The sequence below is a fragment of the Paralichthys olivaceus genome, chromosome 3, assembly GCF_024713975.1.
Source record: "Paralichthys olivaceus isolate ysfri-2021 chromosome 3, ASM2471397v2, whole genome shotgun sequence".
NCBI lineage: Eukaryota > Metazoa > Chordata > Actinopteri > Pleuronectiformes > Paralichthyidae > Paralichthys > Paralichthys olivaceus.
The window spans coordinates 4,923,530-4,948,280 of NC_091095.1; the positions used below are offsets into that span (position 1 = coordinate 4,923,530).

The 24,751-nt window shown below is 41.0% G+C and overlaps 2 protein-coding genes and 1 long non-coding RNA gene across 6 annotated transcripts; 1 reads left to right on the forward strand and 2 right to left on the reverse strand.

The window, feature by feature from the left end:
• Positions 1-53: 53 nt before the first annotated feature.
• LOC138407162 (uncharacterized) lies at positions 54-1,654 on the reverse strand. Its single transcript, XR_011240575.1, has 3 exons — positions 1,513-1,654; positions 1,259-1,360; positions 54-758 (listed from the first exon to the last, which is right to left on the reverse strand). It is a non-coding gene; the product is annotated as an uncharacterized lncRNA (long non-coding RNA).
• LOC109636635 (G-protein-signaling modulator 2-like) lies at positions 1,626-18,734 on the forward strand. Of its 2 annotated transcripts, none has more exons than XM_020098461.2 (15): positions 1,626-1,766; positions 9,833-10,054; positions 10,569-10,704; positions 11,041-11,180; positions 11,594-11,717; positions 11,861-11,976; positions 12,382-12,537; positions 13,663-13,771; positions 13,969-14,134; positions 14,324-14,421; positions 15,023-15,208; positions 16,099-16,261; positions 16,805-16,987; positions 17,069-17,184; positions 17,798-18,734. In XM_020098461.2, the coding sequence occupies exons 2-15, from the start codon at positions 9,834-9,836 to the stop codon at positions 17,975-17,977; spliced, it is 2,094 nt and encodes a 697-aa protein (XP_019954020.1). In that variant the 5' UTR covers positions 1,626-1,766; position 9,833; the 3' UTR covers positions 17,978-18,734. The 2 variants fall into 2 exon arrangements, with proteins under 2 accessions (XP_019954020.1, XP_069377690.1); XM_069521589.1 differs by lacking the exon at positions 1,626-1,766 and adding an exon at positions 7,249-7,712.
• Positions 18,726-24,741, reverse strand: mcoln3b (mucolipin TRP cation channel 3b). 3 transcript variants are annotated; one of them, XM_020098463.2, is made up of 14 exons: positions 24,589-24,741; positions 23,105-23,328; positions 22,846-23,013; positions 22,456-22,609; positions 22,278-22,353; positions 22,067-22,163; positions 21,627-21,726; positions 21,410-21,522; positions 21,046-21,183; positions 20,806-20,907; positions 20,297-20,419; positions 19,949-20,155; positions 19,205-19,335; positions 18,726-19,074 (listed from the first exon to the last, which is right to left on the reverse strand). In XM_020098463.2, the coding sequence occupies exons 2-14, from the start codon at positions 23,324-23,326 to the stop codon at positions 19,035-19,037; spliced, it is 1,671 nt and encodes a 556-aa protein (XP_019954022.2). In that variant the 5' UTR covers positions 23,327-23,328; positions 24,589-24,741; the 3' UTR covers positions 18,726-19,034. The 3 variants fall into 3 exon arrangements, with proteins under 3 accessions (XP_019954022.2, XP_019954021.2, XP_069377691.1); XM_020098462.2 differs by having other exon boundaries at positions 24,418-24,713; XM_069521590.1 differs by lacking the exon at positions 24,589-24,741 and adding an exon at positions 23,538-23,562.
• Positions 24,742-24,751: the final 10 nt, after the last annotated feature.

A 24,751-nucleotide genomic window follows, 5' to 3' on the forward strand; every position in this document is an offset into this window, starting at 1 on the left:
GAAATCTGAAAACAAATTTGACCAAAACTCCTCAGAAAGAGAAAATAAGGATGTTAATTTCTACAAACATTTTATTGATCTTGTTTCAGATTTAAAGGAAAATTCTGGTATATCACTGTACAAACTGCAGTTGTGGCCATTACACTGAGGTAAGTACATCTTCCCCTCTGCAATCATTACAGAGAAAGAGAACTTAAGCACTTGGCCGGAGAAGTTCAGTGAAAGTCTGGGTTTATTATCGGACTCTTCACCCGAGCTGAGACGATGCCAAACTGCATTGAAGTAAAAGACAAAGTGCAAACATTTGAAGCTTTAAAAGCTCACAGAGACTCAGAGTGAGCTTTGGTCAGCAAAGCAACTGGAGCAATTAGCAAGAGCGGAGCGAGAGGGAGGAGAATGAGAAAAGGAGCCATTTGTTATGTGGCTCTGGAGTGTCACACATCAGAGGATGAAACGTGGTGGAGATGAAGCAAACTGATCAAGATGCAGCAGTTTGTGTTGATTTAAAGGACGAGTCAAACAGCAGAGTTCACATTCCAGAACAGATGGTGACAGAGATGAGTGAAACAGGGCGGAAATATCCGTCCTCTGGCAAAATGGAAGATGCTTTACATTCATATTCTGCTCAGATCCACTGCTCCATCGTACGCTGGAAGGTTCCTGGGGTGCGTTGGTAAAAAAATTCAGGGGTCACTGGGGCCCAAGAAAATAGTAACAGTTAACTTTATTGATCCCACGCTGGAGAAATTCACTTGCTACTGTAGAAAAACAAAATAAGAATGAAAACAGGCAATAAAAAATAAAAGTCGGAGAGAATATGTAGATAATAATCTTTTACTACAGAATATTAAGGGTAGAGACATTTTTTCAAATGTATTTTTACATTAATTCCCTTTTGATAATAGTTATAATATTATAATAATAACACCGTAAATATGCCAGAGTTAACAAAGATACCTGAGTCTGTCGTCCCTGGCCCGGTGTGAAGAAGTCAAATAACAACTTACAAGTTTAAAACTGTTATCATGATGGATAACAACAATTAAATAAAGACTCAATTAATCTATTTATGTGTTGTTGTTGTTTTGTCTGTGTATAATGTTTATTCTGTGTACATAGTTTTGTGGTTCAAACTTCCATGGATTCTTTGTGCAGCATCTGATCATTCTCATTATTATTATTGTTGTTGATGTTGTTGTTGTTACCTCGAGTTTCCATCTAGATGTAGATGTTCTGTTGTAAAGAAAGTTTGGCTCACTTGTCAAAGCAGTAGCACAGAACCACTGCAGGCGGCAGGGGGCGTTAGAGGCCCTGAAAGGAAACTGACACGTCTTCTCCGTAGAAAATTCCCCACGTGTTCCTGAATGTGTCACAATCACGAATCATTATAAACCTTCCACTTCACCCCCCCCCCCCCCCCCCCCCTACCTCCCTCCCTCCCTCCCTCCCTCCCTCCCTCCCTCCCCACCCCGCCCATCAAAACGTCACATTTAACACCTCCCTTTTACTAACCATTGGTGTTGAAGTTCATTAGTGTCCAGATTTCCTACGGGCCGTGAAGGCAGCAGCAGCAGCAGTTTAATTGGAGTCAGAGCTCGAGGATTCTTCAGAGAGATTTTAAACCCGGAGACAATGGAGTCATCCTCCTCCTGCTCCTCCTGCTCCTCCTGAGCAGCAGCACGGGTCAGCCTCTGGAGTCTAGTTAGGAGCACTTCTCTTGTTTCCCGGAGCTGGAGTCATGTCTGTGCTGGATTCTTCTCTGTGAGGTAGGTGGGATCATAATCACCTGGAACGTTTTTCGAGTCTGTTCGCTTGTTTTTCGTCTCCTCTGCTTTTGTTTTACTCCCAAACTTTCTGAACACGTTTCGGTTTTATTGCCAAACACTTCTCTGTCAAATGCTCCAAACGTCTCCTCGTCTACTCCACCGTTGAATCCAGACAGTGAAACGTGTGATGACATGTTCACACCAAAGTTGAGTCACCTCCAGACTCCTGCAGAGAGATTTTCCAAACAGTCATCATGACCGAGGCTGTGTCACCGACAGGCTTCTCTGCAAATAAACCCAAACTCTGCAGCTTCTTGGTTTTCTGGATCGTTCTGCTCACAGGACTCGAACAAACACAGAAGAGTAAAAGGACACATTTAAATTAGGGTTTAAAACACTTACAGCAAGAGTAGTTCAAGAGAATAACACATATTTCTCTAGTCTTGGTAGAATGCAATGTTGGTTCTCCATGTCCTAACCACCAGGAGGTTGAAAGACACATTTTAATATGATTTTAGAACAAACCATGTGCAGCTCTGAGGTGATTAAAAGTGCTTTCAAAGGCAATTCAGAGAATAAACATTAAACTAATATAAAGACAGATTTAAATAGGGTTTAAAACTGTAGAGATACATAGAATAAAGCAGTTAAAACAAGAGTAGTGCAAGATACGAGTAAATATTTCCAAGTTAATTGTGATCAAATGCGGTGAGGAACTTAAAAAGCAATTACAAATAACTAAGACTTGCAGCAGGTCTCCTGTTTTCTGGGAGTTAGTTCCAGATGTGTGGTGCACGCTGCTTCTCCACGTCCTTATTTTCCATTAAAGAATCCAAACAACAGGATCTTTGTACTCACAGTACACAAACTTGTGAACCAGTAAAGTAACTCAGTGTGTGTGTCAAAGTGTTTTAAGAAAATAAACACTAAAAATGAAAACAAGAGTTGAGCAACACACAAATAAATATAAGTTTATTTCAATAAAGGCCTGATTTAAAATAACCGAGAGTTGGAGCAGGTCTCGTGTTTTCTGGAGTTCGTTCCAGATGTGTGGTGCTTCTCCGTCTTTAGCTCTGACTCTGTGGACAGTGAGCAGACCTGTCCCAGACGACCTCAGATTAGAAATGTGCTTTTTCCACTAAACCACTTGCTAAACCTGGTAGTTAGTTTAAATACGCTCTCAGTATAAATACGTTTGATTCTTATATAAGGTTCAGATTGGTCATAACGGTACTACTTCTTCTAGACAATAGTTAGAGCACAGTTTCAGTGCTGCAGCTCAGTTTTCCTGTTAAATCTGCTCCTCTGGCTCCTTTTTCCCCCCTGCAGGGTTCGAGTTGAGTCTCTAATGATGGTTTCTCTTAATCTCTCTTCAAAAGAAAATATAACTGTCACTTCAGACTGCGTCACTTAATTGAAGAGGGACTGTTTGGGCGTATTCATATTGAAATGCTTATGGTTGAAGAGGCCACATTAGGCCTTTTTATTATAACAGTATGTGAAGCAGAAACTCAAATAACCTCCACAGAGAAGTTTGTGGTACATTTATATATTTGCTGTAGTTTACATAGACGAGAGCTCAAAGTACTTCAAGAGGAGCAATGCTGCAAGGTGAAAACTATATGTTTGCTCAGAGCAGGACGACGCTGCGTCAGGTGTTTTGGGGAAAACAGAAATCCAATTAAAATATTAGTCTTACGTGAAAAGTGTGCACTCTCACACCTGTGGGTTCCTGATTTCTTTACACAATCTGCACACTCCCTCCCAACATCTCATTGGTCGACACCCGGAATGAATAGAATATTTAATTATAGGAAAATTTGTTAAAAAACATATTTTTCATTTTGCTTTTCCACCACCCACGTCTCAAACACCACTGGGGGGGGGGGGGGGGGGGGGATAATGAAAAACATGCTGACAGGTCAACAAGAGAAGTTATTTTATAAAGAGCGAGTCTCAGGATGTAGGTCATTATGAACATGGTGGGATTGTTCCCAGACGTTGTGGTTCCTGCATCAGAAGCAGCTGCACCCTTTCTCTGCTCTGCTCCGTCTGTGGAGTTAACGAAGGATGATGCAGTCAACACAGAAAAAGAAATCATGTAGTCAGCTGAAGGTTTGGAGCCAGAAAGCTGTTGGTCGGTGAGAGGGATCGCAGGAGGATGAAGACCTGTGGGTTGGAGACGATCCAGCCAGTGGAAAGAAATGAGAAGAAGAGATCAAATCAAACATCACAGTGGAAACGTGATCAACGAAGTGGATCGATGTTTCTCTCGCTTATTAAATCTCCAAGTGTGTAAGATTTAGGTGAAAGGAAACTATTGGCAGCAATTTAATGTAGAATAATCCTCATGATGTTTTCACTAGTTCATTTCATCTAAATTGTATGAACTGTAGTTTTCTTTACTCCAGAAAAGACCGTTTATATTTAAATACTTTATCTTTACATGGAGGGGACCCTCTCTACAGAGGCCGCCGTGTTTTTGTACATTAGTCCAGACTGAACAAACTAAACACCTTTTGAGTTTTTATGAAAACTGAAGCTACCACAGTTTCTTTTTCATGTTTGGAAGGAGAGGGTGAGGTGAGGGGTGTTCAGCTGCAACATGCAACTTCAACACTAGATATCACAAAATTCTACACACTGCACCTTTAAAACATCCCTGTGTTCTGGAGCTTTTCTGGAAGCTGGTGGGAGGAGAACTCAGGCAGCAGCTGAAGAGTTTAACGTAGACCTGATGCATGAAGGAGACCAGAGGGTGGAACAATATTCAAACGACAGTCTGAAGATGTCTCCCACTGCATCCCAGTATATCCTCCTCTACTTGTGTCACCCGTTCCAACGGCACATCCATGAATGGTTAGAATTACTGTCCCTCTCCATGTCACATGACGGTGTTCGCACCCTGTTGGGTAGTTAAGTTTAAATATGCATTCATAAGTCCTCGCGTCTTGGCAAAAATCCAACAGAGACAAGTTGGTGCCCCTGTGTCTGGGGCGTCTCAGTTAGATATGAAAGTCTCTCAGCGTAGACAATACAACTTACTGCTGGGTGGTACTTTATCTAAAAGCTGACCTTGGGTACTGAGAGAGAGAAGAGAGTATCTGTGGAACTAGACAGGCACTGTTCTCTTAACGGTGGACAGATATAATGTGGAATATACACCACGTACATGGAGGAGACTAAGGAAAATCAGCAAAGATTCACATTTTATAAAATGAAACAGGTGAATTTGATATATTCTTGTTGCTAAAATGTTTATTATTTGAATTGTTGCCAGTTCAATATTTCTCAATTTAATTAAATTGTTTTTAATAAGATATATTTCACCTTGTTGTATTACTGACAAGATGTACAGCAGCTTGATTTGCAGTTGAAAGTTCCAGACCTGTAGAATAGTGATGATTCACAACAGCTTTCTCTCAAAACCACTTAAAATTCACTGAACACATGACGGAGTAGTCGTTGAGTGTTTACTCCTGCTCCCAGCTCCAGTTTCAAGATAAGACGGGGGTCAGAGAAAGTGTGGCGGTTGAATCCTCTCATTGTTCAATGGAATTAATGCGTGGCAGCGTTCAGTCTCTCCAGAGGACGTCTCCTCTTCTTCATTCTTGTTTTCCCTGCAGCTCGGTAGCTGACAGGGATCCATCATGTTGTATCTCCCGGGCTGACTGTCATGTTTGTGTCTCTGCACCGTGCACGCGACAGGGAGCAGGTGCTTCATGTCCGCCAGAGGTAGGCTGTGTGTTCAGTGTGTGAGGTGTAGCATGAAGGATAACGTAGCGTCGCTCGAAACTTTGTCATCATGAAATTCCTATTCCGATACCGTCCGACCAAGTTTGTGTATCGGCCGATGCTCATTAAGTAAAATGTTGTCAAGATTTTAAAAAAGAATTCGTTAGAATGATTATTATTGTTTTCTCGCCCAGTGCGACCTTATAGTATTTGATATGTTTGAAATATTTCATCAGTGTAGTTATTATCACACAACCAAGGAAGGAGGAAGGAAAGTAAATTGGCAACTACATGTATTTTGATCAGTAATAGTGAACAGAGGACATTTTTAAGCCAGAATGTCCTAATTATTGTCTCGAGCCTCAGTTGTGAATGTTTGCTCGTCCTAAACGTTCTTTTTGGATCAATAAAGTTATTTGTTTGAGTTGTTAACTTAACTTCTGCTTCGCCTTTAACATCTGAATCTGCCAACTTGGGCTTTGGAACATTTAAAAAAAAACAAACATTTATTTTGTGAAAGGAAACTGTTCTGTTCTGTTTCACTATGTGTGTCAGTAACATGACACCTCATTGGCTCACACGTGAATGATGCTGAGGTGGCGGCAGGAGGTCCCCCTCTCACCGCAGTGTAAATATTTCATGACACGACTGAAACAACTGTGAGAATAAAAAGACCTGACACTCAGAATGATCCACTAAGTGATTGCTTCCTTTTTCCGATACAGCTCTTTGCACATTACCGTCACATTTTCAAACGTTCCTTCAAGTTTTTGTGTAAGTGTTGACATGACTCCACCAGGTATGTATATTTTTAGAAAGCCTGTGAGGTTGAGTGGGTAGAGTTGACAAATTGCAGCACCCTGTAGTAATTTGAGATATTGCAAACAAGCCTCGTCAAGTCGATGTTTACCACTGGCATACTTTCCTCTGAAGGAATTACTCGCTCTGCGTACACCTGCCTGCAGGTCACTGACACAATCTGATAACCAGATACCTGCTGGTCCAGTCTTGAGCACTAAAATCCTCTCTGAATAAAGGGAACTTGGCAGGAGCACGTGAGAAATACATTTTGGTGCCAAACCACAAACGAAACTTTTGACTGGCTCATGCAAATGTTTTCAGAAATCACATGTTTTGCATTTTAACTCGCCTTAAACTCCCCCGGTGTCATGGAGGGTGTACTTTAGAGTGTACGTTAGATTTGGGTCACTCCCAACATTTGGCCTATTTATACAACAGCTGACCTGGCTTTTGGTCAATCGAGGTGGCAGCTTTAATGTCACATGTACCCGTAGTGAGCCAACGCATTGTTTCTTCCCATAGAGGACACTTTGACCAGACTTAATTCACGCAAGTGGATTTCTCTGGATTGGCTGCAGCTGATTTACTATAAGCTGTGGAGAAGGAGAGGATGCTGGTTTGGTGTGAATTTATTTCTTATTTTAAAACCTCATCATATCACCGCTGTGTGATTTACCCTCAGGAACTATCCAGAATTTATTAAATCCACGAATTATTAACTCATCTTATCAAAACACATTAAATGATGCAGGTAGATTTTGATCTTTTTTTAAGGAGAGAAATATTTTCATTAAAACAAGTTTCCCTCCAGGCCGCCTGCCACCAACTGATTATTTGATGGAGTGTTAGGCAAATAGCCTTAGAGTCTATCGGAGCCACTTAAAGTGACAGTAATTACCATTGATGTCTGACTTAATTGGAAGTGACACCCACCATCAGGTGGCTCGGAAATCTGTTCCCAGCGGCTGAGAGGGGGAGAAATAACAACACTTGGCCGAACATGCTAACCTCGCTAACCTCGCCTACGTCTCTGACCACTCTCTCTGTTCATATCTGCTCGCTAACGACCTGGTGTTAATCTGCGCTCGTCCAAACAAAACGTCTCTCTCACCCCGGCACCCGACCGCGAAGGTCGACGTGAACGCTGAGCGGATTAGAGCCCTTTTATTTTGCTCTTGCCACAAGTCAGCAGGGGGCTCAGGAGAAGTCGGCAGATCAATGGGAGCCGCGTTGTCTTTATTCTCCTGAGATAGTGGACACAGCGGCCACGTGCGTTATGTGTGTCCACACGAAGGAGGAGAAGCTGAAGGACGTTGAGCTGAAAGAGCTGCGTTTGCTCCACATCGAGAGGCCTGAAATGTCCGTCGTGTCAAACTGTCTCGAGTGCATCAGAATGGGGAGAGGCAGCAGGTACGTGAGTGAGGCCTGGGTGTTAGTTAGTGAATCTTCTTCTTCGATGTCAGGAAGCATCTTAATCAAGACACTTTGTTTCAATCTTTTAAAAGGCTTAAGTCTTAAGTCCCGTGCTTTTTGACATGCTCTCATACTTCAATTAAAAAAGCTTTGGGCTGCGAGAGCACACACTTGAACATTTGTATCACCACGAAGGAGGCGATGTGTTCGACTCTGTTTGTTTGTTTGATTGTCAGCAGACATTTTTCACTTTCTTAAAGAATACATGATTGTTACTTGTTTGGTTGTTTTTACATTTCCGCACATTTCCCAGGGAATAATTCATGGTCTTCATAAAGAATCAGCTGCAGGAGTCTTAACTGTGTGTGTAATTTGGTGAAGACTTTAATTAAGGAGGCTTTTTTCTGCTGGATCGGCACGAAGGGGCGGATCCGAAACTCTCCATCACGTTCCTTAACTTTGCATGATGGGACTCGTGGCGGAGTTAGGCACGCTACTTCCAGTTGAATTACATAGAGTTAGTTTGAACCATGTTTCTGAACTCTCTCCAACAACTTGTACTTTTATAAGAGGAGCAGCTGAGATAAATACTTTGCTCTTTGCCACCAATCTGTGTAAATGAAAATGAGGAAGCTTGTTCATATTGAAAGCGGACGGAATAACAGATTCCTGCAAATACTACTTTGTTTTTGTCATTCTGTGGGAGGGGCAGACCTTAACGCAACCTTTAACCAGCAATTACTCAAAGCTTTGGTTTCGGTTTTTGGGGGAATTCAGGAGACAGACTGAGAGGAAGTGGTGACTGTCTGGGAAACACAGCCATTAATCTGTGATTATTGAAATGAAAATAAAATGTTGGCAAATATAGTTCAATATCTCTAAAACCAAAATTATTATTTTAAAAATAGAGTAGAGATTGAATTCTGTGAACTTACAGGTCTGAATCATAGACTGTTTATGGAAGATAGGTCTCTGCCTCCTCTCACTACCCAGAAATGAAGCAATAATATCTCGGTTACGAAAGCTGCCATCTTGAACATTTGGAGCTAGAGTCTGTGCAACAGCAATCGGGGGCTGAGCTGCAATAGGAAGGTTCCACTGATGCACTCGCTCGACAAATCACGAGTCAGTGGTCTGAGAACAGAGAAGGAGGGTGTTGTTATTCTAAATTTAAGATCCCACAGTTAAAGTTAAGTACCCTAAGTATTAAATAGATTTATCAGGAATCATTTCTCCGTCACAGATCCTGTAGACGATGAATCCATGTCTGGATTTGTTTAACTGTCTCGTGATGTAATGTTTCACGCAAATTTGTTTCAATACCGCTGGTTTGACGCTGACAAAGAGGGATGATCTTATTTCCCCCAGAAGGGTGTGGAGCTTCTTACCACAGACACATCTGAGTTTACTTAGTGTTCATGGTTAAAAGTAAAGCACACGCTTTCATTGCAGGGTATATGTGGAGTTTTTAGGTCCGAGCGCTCACAACGCGCAGGAAATGCTCCGTCTTATTTTGGATTTTTTATAGTTCTTGTCTGGACTTGACGTGTGTGTGTTACAGTTGTGTTTTCTGAGCATTATACACGAAAACCACTGTCGATTTTTTTTGTAATTTTAGGATGAAACGTCTCCAAAATGAGAATGAATGTCGTTAAAATAATTACACGATACATTGATTACTGACTTAAGAAGTAATTTAGCCAAACCTCTGGTGGAGTTTTTATTAGACAAATTAAAGACATTTAAAGACACGACAAGAAACGGGGAACGGCATTTAATGGACCAGATGATAAAATAATTGGTACGTTTAATTGTTAATGAAAACAGTCAGTTAGAGTAGAGGTCTGCTAAAGACTTGTTGCTTAGACAAATGGCCACATGAATAGAAGTTCTCCAACTGTTTCAGCTCACATGCTGTTTCCCTGTGCAGCTGCATTAACAGAGCGACAGGCCCTTCCTGTGTGTGAACTCATGGAGAAGTTTAATTTAGCTGCATTTGAAAGCCAAATCTGCACCGAGGCACATTTATAATTCTCCTGATTTAAAAAAAAAAAAAAGAGTTAGAGATTAGAGTTCACCATCACTTGACCTCTCACAGAGATCCCACTTTCCTGCAGGATGGAGTCGTCATGTCTGGACCTGGCTCTGGAGGGGGAGCGTCTCTGTAAGACTGGTGACTATCGTGCCGGCGTGTCTTTCTTCGAGTCGGCCATCCAGGTCGGAACCGAGGACCTTCAAATCCTCAGCGCCATCTACAGCCAGCTGGGAAATGCCTACTTTCACCTACAGGAGTATAACAAAGCCCTGGAGTACCATCAGCATGACCTCACGCTCACCAGGTAAATCATTTCACAGTTTCGATTGTAACTTGCTCAGAAACCAAATCCTCCTTTTCTACGCCTCCGTCCATTGTTTTAAACACAGTATGTCAAGAACGCCTTGAGGGAATCCGTTCAAATTTGGTTCAAACATTAACCGGGACTCACTGATTAACTGATTTGGGAGGTCAAAGGTCACAGTGGTCTCTGTGTGACATTAGATTGGCTACAGTACCTCTGTTTTTTTGTTTTGTGGGTTCATGCTCATAATCTAAATGTGCCTCCAACGCAATTAATTAAAGATTCATCTCAAACAATATTCCGAACAGATTTTAAAACTTTTTTTAATCACGACCCCCCCCCCCCCCCTCCGTGATTAAATTGCTCAACGCGACTCCACAATATTTCTGCCTGCAGATGCAAATTACTTTCTTGCCTCTTGTGTTTTCGCACTAACACACTCCAGTAATCCTCCAATATTCCTGTCTAATTATTTCCTAATGTTTTTCTTTTTTTTTTTTTCATGGAATCCCAGAACCATTGGAGATGAACTTGGCGAGGCCAAAGCCAGCGGTAACCTTGGGAACACATTAAAACTTTTAGGACGTTATGAGGAAGCTGTGGTTTGTTGCCAGCGACATTTGGAAATTACGAAGGCCATATATGATAAGGTGGGTTGTATTGCTATTATATTATATTGAATTACATTTAATCTTAGAAAACTGAGAATTAATGATTTTACACTTTTTACAAATTTCAGTCTGTGGCTCACTTGCTTTGAATCAATGTATATGAATCTGTTAAACCACATAACATTCCCCACGGCCACAAAACTCTACATATGTGTAAGATGACAGCCGAGCCTCGGCATACCAACATCTAGAATAGTTTTCCAGCCCCTCGATGCAAACGAGCAGGTCTGGTGTCTGTCGGTGTATTTTAAGTATGTAATTACAACTGTGGTCAGTGTGGTTTCCATCTATGAAAACCTGGTGTGCGTGCTGTAGGTTGGGCAGGCTCGGGCGCTGTATAATTTCGGGAACGTTTACCACGCCAAGGGGAAGAGCATCTGCTGGACTGGAGCTGAGCCAGGAGAGTTCCCAGAGGAGGCCAGGATCGCGCTGAGGAAAGCTGCACAGTACTACGAGTGAGTTCATACCAGTGTTTACTTCTAAACGTTGAGTATGTTGGTTTGTTTTTATTTGGGAAGCCCTTAGGTTTGCGAAGTGGTCCGTTATCATGCAGGATGTACCCGTCTCCCGCTTATCAGGGCTGACAGGAGTTGAACTGTGTGGAAACCCACCATGATGTGTCCCAGTGGTTTGTGAAATGCCGTGGTCAGCAATATCTTGGTTTTCTTTTTAAAACTGAAGAAACCATATTCGGAGGAGGATTCAGGCATTTCTGATGATGATATATTGATACCAATATGTCTGTGAAAGGCTCAGATCGGCAAAATTGTGAATCGTTCAGGCTCTAACAGTTTGGTGTCTTTGGAAAATCGTGCTGACAATGTTGACATGTTAACGTCAACACAACACCTCTTTTCTCCCCACAAAGAGCGAACCTGTGCCTGGTGAAGGGGTTGGGCGATCGAGCAGCCCAGGGTCGAACCTATGGGAACCTTGGAAATACTTATTATCTGCTGGGTGACTTTGAAAATGCAGTGGCTGCACATGAAAAGGTGGGCGGCTGACGTCTCATGATTAAAAAATAAGATTTAGTTTTATAATCTTGTTCCCTCTCGTGGCCGTGGCAGCTGAGTGTCCTGTCGTGTTTAACACCTGAACTAAATAACATGCAACTTCTGTTTTTCATGTTTGGCAGCGGCTGCTCGTCGCTAAAGAGTTTGGGGATAAGTCTGCTGAGAGGAGGGCCCATTGTAACCTCGGCAACGCCCACATATTCCTCAGTCAGTTTGAAGTGGCGGCTGCTCACTACAAGTGAGTCTCCCTTATCTCATGGTGGTTATTTGGAGATGAGTTTTCTTTGTACGGTAAAAAACTTTGTTGATGTGCAAGAACATTTACTTTGCATTTATCCATTAATCCTTTGAAGAGTTTTGTTCGAAACAATTTACTGCAAATCATTTTGTAACTATACTGCTTTAAAATACTTATTAGAAATAAACTTGAAATTACTGCTTTGGTTACACAAATGAGACAAATAAAGTTTTTGAATACAATGCAGTCATTTAAAAACCCCTAGTCGCTCACAACCACTAACTCATTAAGATTTTAATCCCTTCACTCAGGCCCCTGGAAAGAGACACAGAGCAGATAACTATCATTCCTCTGCACCCACCCTCGACATTCTTTGACCTTCCTCCTCCTCTGTTCTGCCCTCAGGAGAACGCTGCAGCTGGCCAGGCTTCTGAAGGACCGAGCCGTGGAGGCCCAGGCCTGTTACAGTCTGGGCAACACCTACACGCTGCTGCAGGACTTTGAGAGAGCCATTGATTACCACCTCAAACATCTGGTCATCGCTCAGGACCTCAACGACAGGTATCTGCTGTAAAGAGAGCTGCTTTCCTGCTAAATTTGCCTTTTCAGGAATAATGGGCGTGTGCAGTTTGAATGTGGCTGGACCCTGAACTAAGCATTTTCTGAAACGTGGGGTCGATACTGTTAAACACACAAGACACTGAAAAGCAGATAAAGTCACAAGGAAACCACTGACGGAATTTAATGTTGTTGGAAAAACAATTAAGAATTAGTCATTAAAACAAGACTTTCTTTTTACTAAATTTTGATTAACCCCAACATTGAAACGCTGCCCACAGCCAGCAGATATGGTCAGTTATGATCTAAGTACAAGATAAAGAGATGAAAGTCAACACAACAACAACAACACAGTTGAAGTCATTATACAAAGGCTCCTCCTTTACTACAGATCTGCTAACAAAGCATTCCTCAAATATCTAGTGTTGGTGCAGTTCTTTTTAGTATCAGGAAAAGGAAGCAGGATTATTTTTACTATAAACTTGCACAGCTTTTTTTATTGTCATGTAAAATGCATTTATTTATGGGCATTTACATTCAAGCCCATTCATTCTCTCACTAAATCAGTCTAATAGATTTGATCTAATCTATTGCCTAAACTTACTAAATGATTTACCCATTTATTATTATTATAACATATTTAGCATGTTCTTGAACCAAATAGTATTAAAATCTATTACTTTTAGAGAAATGAACTTTTGAAAACACAATTGTGTACATGTTATTAAATATTATATATATATATATATATATATATATATATATATATATATATATATATATTAAATATTTTCTTGCTTGGAGAACTTGTTTAAATATATGTGTATGTGTGTATATATATATATACATATACATATATTCTAAAAAATAAGGAAGAAAGCCAAATTCTTTGTGGTAGTAGGACTCTCCCTCTCTTCCTCCCTTTTCTCTTTATACATTGATATAATAGGTAGAACAGGGGGAGAGTTCTTTGAAAACATGAGTGTACTCTGACAAATATTGATGTGGCATTTTGATCATTGTGAAATTTGTGATTGTGCTACATAACAGTTTGAGGAACGTCCTCCCAGTTCTTGCGAAATCCCTGTTGACTCTGCTGAACCAGTTTTCCTGTGTGTGTCACTGCAGAGTTGGTGAAGGAAGAGCGTACTGGAGTCTAGGAAATGCCCACACCGCCCTGGGGAATCATGAGCAAGCCATGTACTTTGCTGAGAAACATCTGGAAATTGCCAAAGAGGTGAATGTTTACTGTTTCACCTCCTCCCTGTCAGACCACAGCCCCATCTACTGGTTGAATGCAGCAATAACGCTTGAGACTCTGAATTCAGCTGCTATGTGTATACATGCATTAATATTTATTACGGAGAGAGAAGTGACAAAACCAGTGCAGAAAGATTTACACTTATGATTTTTCTTTGTTGTGGACTCGTGTAGACCGGAGACAAAAGTGGCGAGGTCACAGCCAGGATGAACCTGTCGGACCTGCGGCTGGTTGTAGGCCTGAAGTCCACCTCTAACATCCATCCCAACATCTTCCGCAACACAAATATGAATAACTCACCTCTGCCAGTGAGCTACCAGGGTAACACAAACTTCACAGGTAGGTTACCAGTCCTCAGAATAAAGTAACAGACAAATCCTTTTAGGAACGTGTCAAAATAAAACATTACACTTGTGAATCTGTGCAATTTTATCAGCGAAATGCTCGTTTGTTTTTAAATCGCTGCAAAACTGTAGCTGTGAACGTGCTGTGTAAAATGTTCCTGATGAATTTTCCATCTTGTCTCAGGGATGATGTCTCCGTTAAGGGAGAGAGGAAGTGCAGAGAACCTGAAGCTGAGTCCGAGTCCTGACAAAAATCAACCTGCAGACTCACCAGCACAGCCAGTACGTTACTGTGTCGATTTACTGCACAAGGCAGAAACACACATGATGTCAAGTGTCTAATGTTTTCTTACTCAGTGGATGTTTCATCAAAATGATTTCAAAACCTCTTGACTTAATTAGATGCTTCACCAATTTACTTTGCACGTGCAAATCCAAAACTGCCCCACTGTAAACTGTCTGTGAGCTCTGCTCCACTTGGCTTTAAAGTTATTTCCTTATTTTTCTAATATTGTTCATTATAATGACAACAGTTGTTTAGTTTGATGCTTATTCATAGTTGTAAAAGTGATTGAAATGTTCAGCAGCTTCCATGATTTTGATGCATATGCAACTCTGCAATTTATTTTCATACATTTCACAAACATCCATGAATTATTCTCTTGGCAACTTGTGAGAATCTCAAAAAATGCCTGTGTACTGTTTAAGAAAGAACAAATTATCCTGCCCATGCATGTTCTGGATTTGTGTAAGCCTGCTGACAAACAAATGTCCAGGGGCAAATTCATTTCCCTGAGAACCTGTTAAATCTTCAAGGGTAACATGAGAGAACAAAAGACCTGTGACACTTAATTATCTCTCTGTGTGCACCTTGACTGTACAGGGCTTGGAGGAGGACACGTTACCCAGCTCTTCAAAAAACAACACAATCAAAGCTTCCACTAAACTCTTCCTCTTCCATCGGCTGAAAAGCAAGAAGCACAAGAGCAACAAATCACCTCCTAAAGAACAACGGGAAATTCGAAGCGAGCACACAACAGCAGAGCAGGAAACACCGGTGTCCATCAAGGTATTGCTAAATGCGTTGTCCTGCCCACTCAAAACTTCCCAGGAAAAAAAAACCCACAAGAGGATTAACGATGATTCACACTGGAGTAAAAGTAAATAAGTGAGACCAGTGTTACGACTGTGGGAAGAAATAATGCTGAGTGTGTGTGGTCATTGTTTCTGACTCATGTGTTGTTCAGAGCAAAGATGAGTCAGGTTCGAAATGAATAGTTATTTTTCAGAAGCTGAACTGAGCCGTGTTCTCTGTCTGTTTTTAAGAATATTTGCAGTCATGCGAAAAGTTATTTTATTATTATTGGTCCGGATCAAACTGAACCGCGTCTTCGGATCGTTGAGAAAACACAACAGTTCGATAGTTTGGACATTTGGACCAATTGTGGGAAATCAAACCATAGAAGCACAAGTTTTTTCCTCAGATGATAAAATGTTTGAATGTCCAGAACATTCATTCGGTGCATTTGAACCGCGCCCGAACCGTCTCCATTCTAACTGAAAGAAGACACACGCCCCTCTACAAACCAGTTCATGTCAAGTGCAGGTGGATCTAGTGATTCCTGAACGTCAAACCAAAACTAACAGAGATATGAACCGTGATTCAGACTTTCAGAAAACGAGAATTAATAATCTGAATTAATCAACATCAGTGAAAGGGCTGAGACAAACATTATTGACCTTCTTGATTAGTGGTTATTTTATCAGTTATTCTTTGGTTGAATCTATTTTTAATTTGGTTCATAAAAAGTCTGAAACTGGGAAAGTTGCCCATCACACTGTCTTCAGGCATCGGTGGATGTACTTGGATTATTCAGTAGTAAAATAACAGAATCCTTGTGTCTTTGAGGATTGTGTAACGTGTCCTTACTTTGTTTTTTATTTTAATTCACACTATAGGCAGGATCGCGGGACACCATCGGAGAGGACGGCTTTTTCGACCTCCTCTCTCGTTTCCAGGGCAGCCGAATGGACGACCAAAGGTGCTGTCTACTGGATGGCCAGAGCCATCTCCCCGCCCATTCCTCTCCCTCCTCCACCCCACCCGTAGCTGAAAGGAAATGTGAGTCAGCCCCTCCTGTCTTCATCTGCGTTCACACCATCGTTCACATTTTCTGAATTAAAAAGGATCCCGTGGAAAGACGTAAAGGAAACTCTGAGACACAAAGGTCTTTTTTCTCCGTTTACTTCATGGTGTGAATGCAGCTTGTGTGTCCTTTAACATTAAATGTTGAGTATCACTCACTCCCCAGAGCTCTGAGAGCTTAAAAGCTTTCAATTGATCTTTGGACACTTTCTGTCCGATATGAAAACAAGCTTTTCAGTGCTTGTGCTCGATGGACGACTCAACTACATTTTTACAGACAATTTTCAAGGTTGAGGGAAGTGTTTGATGCTCAAAATGTGGATTTTCTGCCCAGGGTTGCCTCAAGTTTCATAAAACAAATGCAAACTTGGAACAATTGATCCATGTTGTACTTAATTCACCTCCTGCAAATCAAAAACGAAATGCAGAGTAGAGAAGTAAAACTCGCCGTTCCCTTCACAAGCCACATTTCACTTTAGTTACAACTAACCCACAGATAATAACCATCTTTGTTTCCAGCTATTTCGGCACGCGAACCACCATTGCAGGATCCTGGTCATTTCCTGGAGCTGCTGGCCAGCTCCCAGGCCCGTCGTCTGGACGACCAGCGAGTCAACCTGAGCCATTTTCCTGGCTTACGTCTCAGCACCTTCAGCCCGCCGCGTACACCCTCCACCTCCAGCGCAGAAGTCCCCACACAAGGTGATGGAATGATGGAGTTACATCAAGATTCATGTCAAGTTACGTACGTAGAGATTAATGCTTCTTTTTCTCCCCTCCCAGCCCCCACCTCCAGCACAGATACCCCTCAGACACCCTCCCTGTTCAGTCGACTCGAGGCGAGTGCTGAGCAGCCCGAGGGCGACGACGTCTTCTTCGACATGCTCGTTAAGTGCCAGGTGAGAAAAAGAAATCCATTTGGAAAAAAGTGACTATTTTTGTCTGTTTTGAAAATGGAGGATGCTTGTTTTAACTTTATTCCAATAAAAAGAGGAGCAGATACAGTTTAAGTATAATATAATTTGTTAAAATATGACCTTTCCTTAGTTTTGGCATCATGCAGAGTTTGTAATTTCCCTGTGTTGTAGTTATTTGTCAATGATGCAGATATTACGACACCAACTGTCTCTGTAGTTTGTGAGATAACGTTGCATTTCTGCTTCTTCTGTTTCTTTTCTACTCAGTGAGTTTCCCTTTGCACTTGACATTATGGTCTCAAAGTGTCGTTAAATAACATGACCCTGCAGAAACCCTGATTAAATATTTAACTTGGTCATGATGTATTGTTAGAAACTATATTCTCCCTGAACTGTGCTTCACTGTAGAAATAGTTTTTACATGTTTCCATGCTGATATGATCTAATGTGCAGCTACTGAAATACTTCAATTTTACTGGAAGTGACTTCGACTTAAGTTTTCTCCACGTCCAATCTGATAACATGGAGGAGTTCATCTTTCTGCACTGTTTCAGACCCACAGTGACCCATACTCTTGTCTCTTGCGATGTTTCAGGGGTCCAGACTTAACGACCAGAGGTGCCCTGCTCCACCTTCTGCTCAATCCTCTACATCTAAGGGCCCGACGGTTCCAGACGAGGATTTTTTCAGTCTCATCCTGCGTTCCCAGTCCAACAGGATGGAGGAGCAGCGAGTCCAGCCGCCCCCTGGCGTTACCCAAACCAAACTAGACTGACCCCATGCAGCGATTTGTGATGTTACCTCAGGACCCTTATGAAGTAACCAAGCTTTTTTTTATTGTAACCACATGACCCTTGATTCCTGCCTTTTGGAGTTGTCCTGACAACATTCACATGAGAATGCCAAGAATACAAGTGACATTATGAGGAATTAAGGTGTCAAATAACACAGAACTGGTCATTGTGACTGTGAAATCATGGGAAATGTAGCTTTTCAGGCTTTTAGGAAATACCAGGGTCAACCGTCTCTGTGCCGACTGCTTTTATCAGACACTTTGGGACCAGTGATGTCCGTCTGCTCTGGAGGCTTGCATCAAGTCGCTCGTACAAACTGTGGGTTGTTCAGTTGCTTTAAGGATATAAGCCAATCTGAAGGAATTTCTGCTTTACGATGGTGGAGCAAAGTGGAACATCATTGACCTCTCCAGCAACTCGTCACAGATGATCAAATGAAAGAACTTCTTCAGGGAAATAAAGGTTCACGTCCATCCTTACTGCTCCAGCGATGACCAGTGGAGCCATTTATAGAAGCTACTTCTGGATATTGCTTTTGAAGACTGTAACACGGACAGTTTTAATGTTTAAGGTTGTGTAAGTGGAGCATCATTGCCATGAAGTGAAATGGGATTTTTTTCTTCTATGTAACAAGATTTTACAGATGATTAACTAGTGAGGAAAAGAAATGTTATTTTAACCTTTATACTGATACGTTCTCCTGACAATGGAGAAATAAAATCTCATGAATTTACGTTACAGCTTTTATTTAACTTTGATTCATTTGCTTCAACTTACATTTTTATTGTCAGTCTATTTTTCAATTTCATATCAATATAAATAAGTGTATATACAAAGTCTTCTTCACATCACTGCATCATACAGACCAGACTAAATTATCTCAGGTCTTTTATTTTAACCTTCATGTCCACTTGCTTCAGTCTTTTGAGCTGTGGAAAATAATCACCTGAACAAACCTGGAGCAGGAAGAAAATATTTAAGACTTCCTCATTGCACATTTATCATTATTATTTCAGTATCTTCACATTAAAGGTCCGTCTAAGCCTCTGAAGTCAGCCTCTCCTGACGCCTCCTGCACCTGAAAGAAGCAAGTGGCTTAATGTAAGATTCTTTTAAAGATTTTTTTGTTTGTGGTTCCGAAACAGAAACTGATAAGATCACTCATTCCAGAGAAACAGGATTATCGGTGAGTGGACGTCTGATCTTACCTGTTGATGCAGCAGTTCAAGAAGCAGTCGTTTGTCTTGTTGAGTCTGTACACGCCAGAGTTTGGCAAATCTTTACACACTGACAAGAACTTCTGCAGCTCAGATGTCGGGGTTCCACTCTGCTGCTGTTGCTAAATGAATCAGACAAATTGACAATGTAGGCATAAAAATACTTCTTAAAAAATTTGCATTACAAGTATTACCCTGTAGGAGGTTCTGTTTTTACTCCTGTTGTTTCTTTGTCAGCAGGATTATGCAGAAACTACAGAACAGATTTCCACAAAGCTTCATGGAAGGATGGAACGTGGGCCAAGAAAGACGAAATTCAATTTTGTGCTGGATTCAGGAATTTCTCTTTGTTCGTGGTACGTAAATCAGTGGACAGTGGATATCTGGGTTTTCCATTTATTGTACACCGTTAACAGTCCGACTAGTTTATTTTATCACACAAGTCAAATGCTCTAACACACAAAACAAACTTCCAGTAAATGTTTAAGGTCCAGACGACAGTTTGGCTCATGTCCATTAACAGCTACTGTATCTGCATATGCTCTCCACACAGACTGTTTACCTGAGCAGCACGTCTGCTCAAACACGATTCATCAAACTAGAAACAGAAACCAAAGGCTGTCAAGCCCCAAATCTTCTCCTTCACCTATTAGTTCTGCTTATTCCCATGAACTCATTACCAACCAAGTAGAGAAATTAAATAATGAGTCTTAATACAGAGTGATTAACATTTACCTTGATTGTGTCGTAGGTGTCGGTGATGATTGTAATGAACAGGCTGAGGACCATGTAGATGAAGAGCGAGACGAAGGTGTAGAGGTAGACTCTGCTGAAAATCCACACTAGGCTGCTCTTCTGCCTCATGTTCTTAAAGGTGGGAAACATGTCGTCTCCGTTGATCAGAGAGAACAGACACTCTGACACTGTGTTTAAGGTCCGGAACTAAAACAGAAAGAGGATGTCAGAGATGTGATGATTATGTTATTTGTCCTCATGATTGCAGAGATGGGACTAAAGTGTTCTCTGGTCTGGCTTCAGTTAAGTCGTGCAAAGTTTTCTTAGTGTTGTGTAAACACTCCTCACCTTCTCGTGATATGGGCCGAGCACGATCCAGCCGCACAAACAGTAACTGAGGTAGATGATTCCAGCACAGCAGATGAAACGGATAACGTTTGGGAAAGCTGCCCTGAGTGTCAGGATGAGGATCTGAAAATAACCAGTGAACACATGGTAACAGATCTGAAAAATGCACTGAGGACGAGTATCTAGAAACCACACTGAAGATTAAATTTTCTCTTTGAGCACAGTCAAGTTAAACATGTCGTTAAAGGCTATCATCAAGAACGAGCCTTTAATAATTTCTTATGTGATGCCAAGGTACAAGACTTCATGCAGAAAATGTTACATTCTAAATCATGTTACACTGCAAAAAAAGGGAACCTTCAAAATAAGACTTGTGTTGAAATAGAGGCAGATTTATTTTGAAATACAAAAATAAGAGCAAACAGTGTTATTGTTCCTATTTGCATCATATGGGATTTGTGTGATGAGCAGTGTTGAATTAGTGCAAGGATGAACTAATCTGGTTTTACATTATACTTCCTGAAGTAGCCCATGTAGCGGATGACCCCGATCCAGACGAACATGGTGCCGGTGCCGAGAAGGATGCTGCAAATATCATAGCTTGTGAGGACCTAGAAACAAAATTGATTATCAGTCTGACTAACTGAAAATATATGCGTGTACACTGTAGACAGCAGCTTACAGAGTTAGTAAAGCAATGAAAGGCTGTAATTGACATCATGAAACTGACCATGACTCAGTCTCCTTACCTTGGTCTGGATCTCTATCTTCAGAATGGAGCCAATGATGGTGAGTGTGTCGCTGACAATGATCAGGATGTACCAACCGTTCAAAAACTCCAACTTGTCTGACATTGGGACTTTTTGATTGCAGTACAGCGAGTACTCCTGTTTAACAAAAAATAAAAAATTACAGGTCATACAAAACAGCTTTTTTAAGGAAGTTATCACTTGTGTTTTTGTTTGCATGGATGAATGATCAATGGTTACGCTTAGAGGAAGTGAATACTAGATGACAGATGAACTGCATGTTTTTTCCAGATAGTTTGTATCTGACAATTACACCTATTCTTAGGTCTGTATGATTATTACATGAGCCAACAAAAATACTCACTAACTGCAGCTGAATCCCATTAATCACCGAGCGTGTGCAGAGTGAGAAGGAGGTGACGCACGTTATGATGATGAGGCAGTCAAACAGCACGGTCAGGTAAATGCTTCTAGCAGCTGAGGGAACAGACACGTTTTAGCCCCAGGTCTTTTAGCCAAAATGAATCCCGACAATACAGATGATTCCTTAGTTTGCTCTGAAATCAAGTCTATAAACTCACATGCTCCAGTTACTTTCCATTCTCTGCATTCGTTGATGTCGACATCATTTTCCAGGTCAATCTTTATCCTGCCACTGTGAGCTTCGTTGTTGAAAGTGATCTATTAAAACACACAGACACATTTCAGGGAGGAAGGAATTTTCTTTAAAGTCTTTATCCAAATTGCTATTACCCAAATAGTTAAACATTTACTTGCCAGGCCCTTCAGTTAATATTTAACTGTGTTTATAGCAGATGTCTTGTGCGAAAACCTTAACTTTTGTACTGCTCTGATTCACGTCTAAAAATAGCTTTATTAAACAAATGCAAGGTTCACATTCTCTTGTCATTTAAACTCTGAACAGGTGAAGTGCCTGAGTAAATAATTCATAATTAAAGCAGAAACAAATGATCATATCTGCCACAGCACAAGAAAAAAAGTCTTAAGTCAAGTAACGTACGATCACGGTGAAGTCGTAGCAGTCTGGCAGCTCTCGATGTCTCACAGTCTGTAAATTTATGGCCTTGAGAACAAACGTGATCTTGACAGAGAGCATCCTGAAAGACATGGTTTCCATGAACTGACAGAAGTTCTTATTAAAAACAAAACCAAGGTAGGAAAATGTTTTTGCATTAAGAAAAAAAAAGCATAGCTTAATGCTGTGTACTGACCTTTTGAAATAAATTTCAAAATGTGGAAGCGCTTCCTGTAATGATGGATGATACATTGGATATATTTTCAGGCAATCTGTTAGACACAGAAAGAAAATGATCATGTAAAAGAACAATATTTTCAATCAACAATAAACTTAAACATTTAGTTTTCCGCACATAACTCAAACATGCATACCAGTTTGAACATGCGCATCAATTTCAAACGTGTCATTTCCAGAGTAGATGGAACCATTTTGGTAGTACTCCTGACACAGCGACAGCGGAGTGTAGACGCCACCATCTTTGTCATATTCATGATTTCCTAATGTGATGTTGTGCAGATGTCCATACTGGAAGAGACAAATTAACAATCAAGTTATGGCTTAGGGTTGTTTCAGTGAAGTGTTTTATGACAACAACTACATGACTGCATCAAGTGACATGATCAAAGTCCAATCCCGTGACAAGATGTCGCTCATCACAAGTGCTTATACTCCAGCAAATGATTTACAGTAACACCAGAACAACAGGTCGAGAGCTGCAGCATAAATAAATTGCTATCAGGAAGATTTCAGCATTCATTTACCTGTTTAATGATGAAATCGATGTGATTATACGCATCCTCTTGTCTGTAGACGGCATACGAATCCATGCCTCCATCAACGTAATCTTTCAAGAAAAGGTGTTTGAAAGTCATCAGATTTTCCTCCTTGAACGTGACAACCATCTGGTTACTGAGTCCAAAAGACACCAACTGTGAGAAATGGGAAAAGACATTTGCTCATATCCGGGAGGTGAGACATTAAAAGGTAACATCTGTTCGGCTCACGTCTGAGACGACTTACCTGGATGGTAATAATAGCAATTTTAATGATCTGGAGTACGAGCTTCCATGGCTTTCTTCCACGAGCATGATACTTCTCACAGGGGTTCATGAAGTAGAATTTGATCTTCCTTCTGAGACACTCCACACTTTCCAGCTCCTCCAGACACTGATGCTGCTGCTCTTCCCATGCAGCGGCGGCATTAGTTTCATATGCATCATACAAGTCACTGGACTCCTCCATATCTGAAACAAATGTTATGTGTGTGAAGAGATTATTGAAACATGGGGAAGTGTTTTGACTTGGTGCCAACAAATAAATCAGTCGCTCAGCTTCACAAACATGTCCCTTGAACATGGATGGCTCTTTCTTTAAGGGGACATGTTTACAATGTAAGGCTACTAAATGTGATTTCCCTGCAACAAATCTGTCGGATGGAGTTTATGGAGTTTACAGTGTTTCCTTTTCAGGATTATGCCGATTAATAAGAACTTGTTGTATTTGTTGTGGTGTTGTTCTCTTCACACAAGAAGATTCAGTCACTCGCTCCTGTAGAAAAGCCTGGTAAGAGAAAATAACTACTTTTTGCTGACTACACGCTGTAGGAGAGTTTTTCTTTTCTTTTGTAATTGCATCATCTTGTGAAATAAAAACCTTTTGAGTATGTTTTTAATATATTGATGTTTAAACCTACTACATGTGTAATGGCATGCGTACACTGGATTTCATTATTTAGTGTCACTTAGCCCCACAGACATTTGAACCTGAATGGCCTCTTGTTTATGGAGACGTTAAAGTTTACAGTGTTTCCTGAATATTTCATGAAGTGATTGAAAGAACCTGATGCGTTTTTGTGGTATTAGACTTAAAGCTGTTTCTATTATTTTTACCACAATTCTACTCAGATAAAAGAACAAAATTAGTATGAATAGAAAAATGATATCATAAAGTCCGATACACTTACCCTCTAAACTATGACTATCTCATGTGGACATATTGTTTAACACAGTGTGGAGGTATAACACATCTATTGATCTATTGGTTGCTGTTTATCAAGAGTTTAGTTGAACACATTTTTACTCAGGAGCAAAAATAAGTTTTCAAACTAAACAGAAATAAAAACATTAACATTTATTGTGATATTGATTGACATATCGCCCAGCCCTGAGTTACATGTACATGTACTTGAAGAGGAACAGCAGGTTTACATCAAATTAAACTTATATTTACGTTTAAACACATATATTTACTCTTATTTACCAGTATGACACATGGCAAACTGAGCATGTGACCGAGGAGAGGACAGGGAATGAAGGACGTGGAGTGGCATGTACCTGAGCATTGTTGAATAACACAGGGCAGCTCGCGTCCTGAGGCCTGAACATCTTCCACCATGACAGTAAATCATGAAACAACCATTATCAGAGGAGCAGTGGAACCTCCGTGAGTTTGTATCCCGGTGGACGGAGAACAGGAAGTAAACGGAGGATAACGAGGCTGCTCACCTGCACAGGTTGATCAACCTCGGATTGGATTCACCTGTCGAGTCCGGAAGTTGGTCTCAGTTAAAACTTCATCTTTCTCTCAGATCCTCAGAACTGACGCTTCTGACCCGACGACCAGACGTGTCGGTGGGTAAACTTCTCAAACTGCGTCGTGAATGGCGCA

Bases quoted from the DNA above. Each gene is read 5' to 3' on its own strand.
- LOC109636635 (XM_069521589.1), top strand. From the start codon at position 7,579: ATGTGTGTCCACACGAAGGAGGAGAAGCTGAAGGACGTTGAGCTGAAA. The intron at 7,713-9,832 runs GTACGTGAGTGA...ACTTTCCTGCAG, and splicing joins AGAATGGGGAGAGGCAGCAG to GATGGAGTCGTCATGTCTGG. The intron at 10,055-10,568 runs GTAAATCATTTC...ATGGAATCCCAG, and splicing joins CATGACCTCACGCTCACCAG to AACCATTGGAGATGAACTTG.
- mcoln3b (XM_020098462.2), bottom strand. From the start codon at position 24,478: ATGGTGGAAGATGTTCAGGCCTCAGGACGCGAGCTGCCCTGTGTTATT. The intron at 22,610-22,845 runs GTAAATGAATGC...TGTCTCTTCCAG, and splicing joins TCGATTTCATCATTAAACAG to TATGGACATCTGCACAACAT. The intron at 20,420-20,805 runs GTAAAACCAGAT...GGTTATTTTCAG, and splicing joins GCTACTTCAGGAAGTATAAT to ATCCTCATCCTGACACTCAG.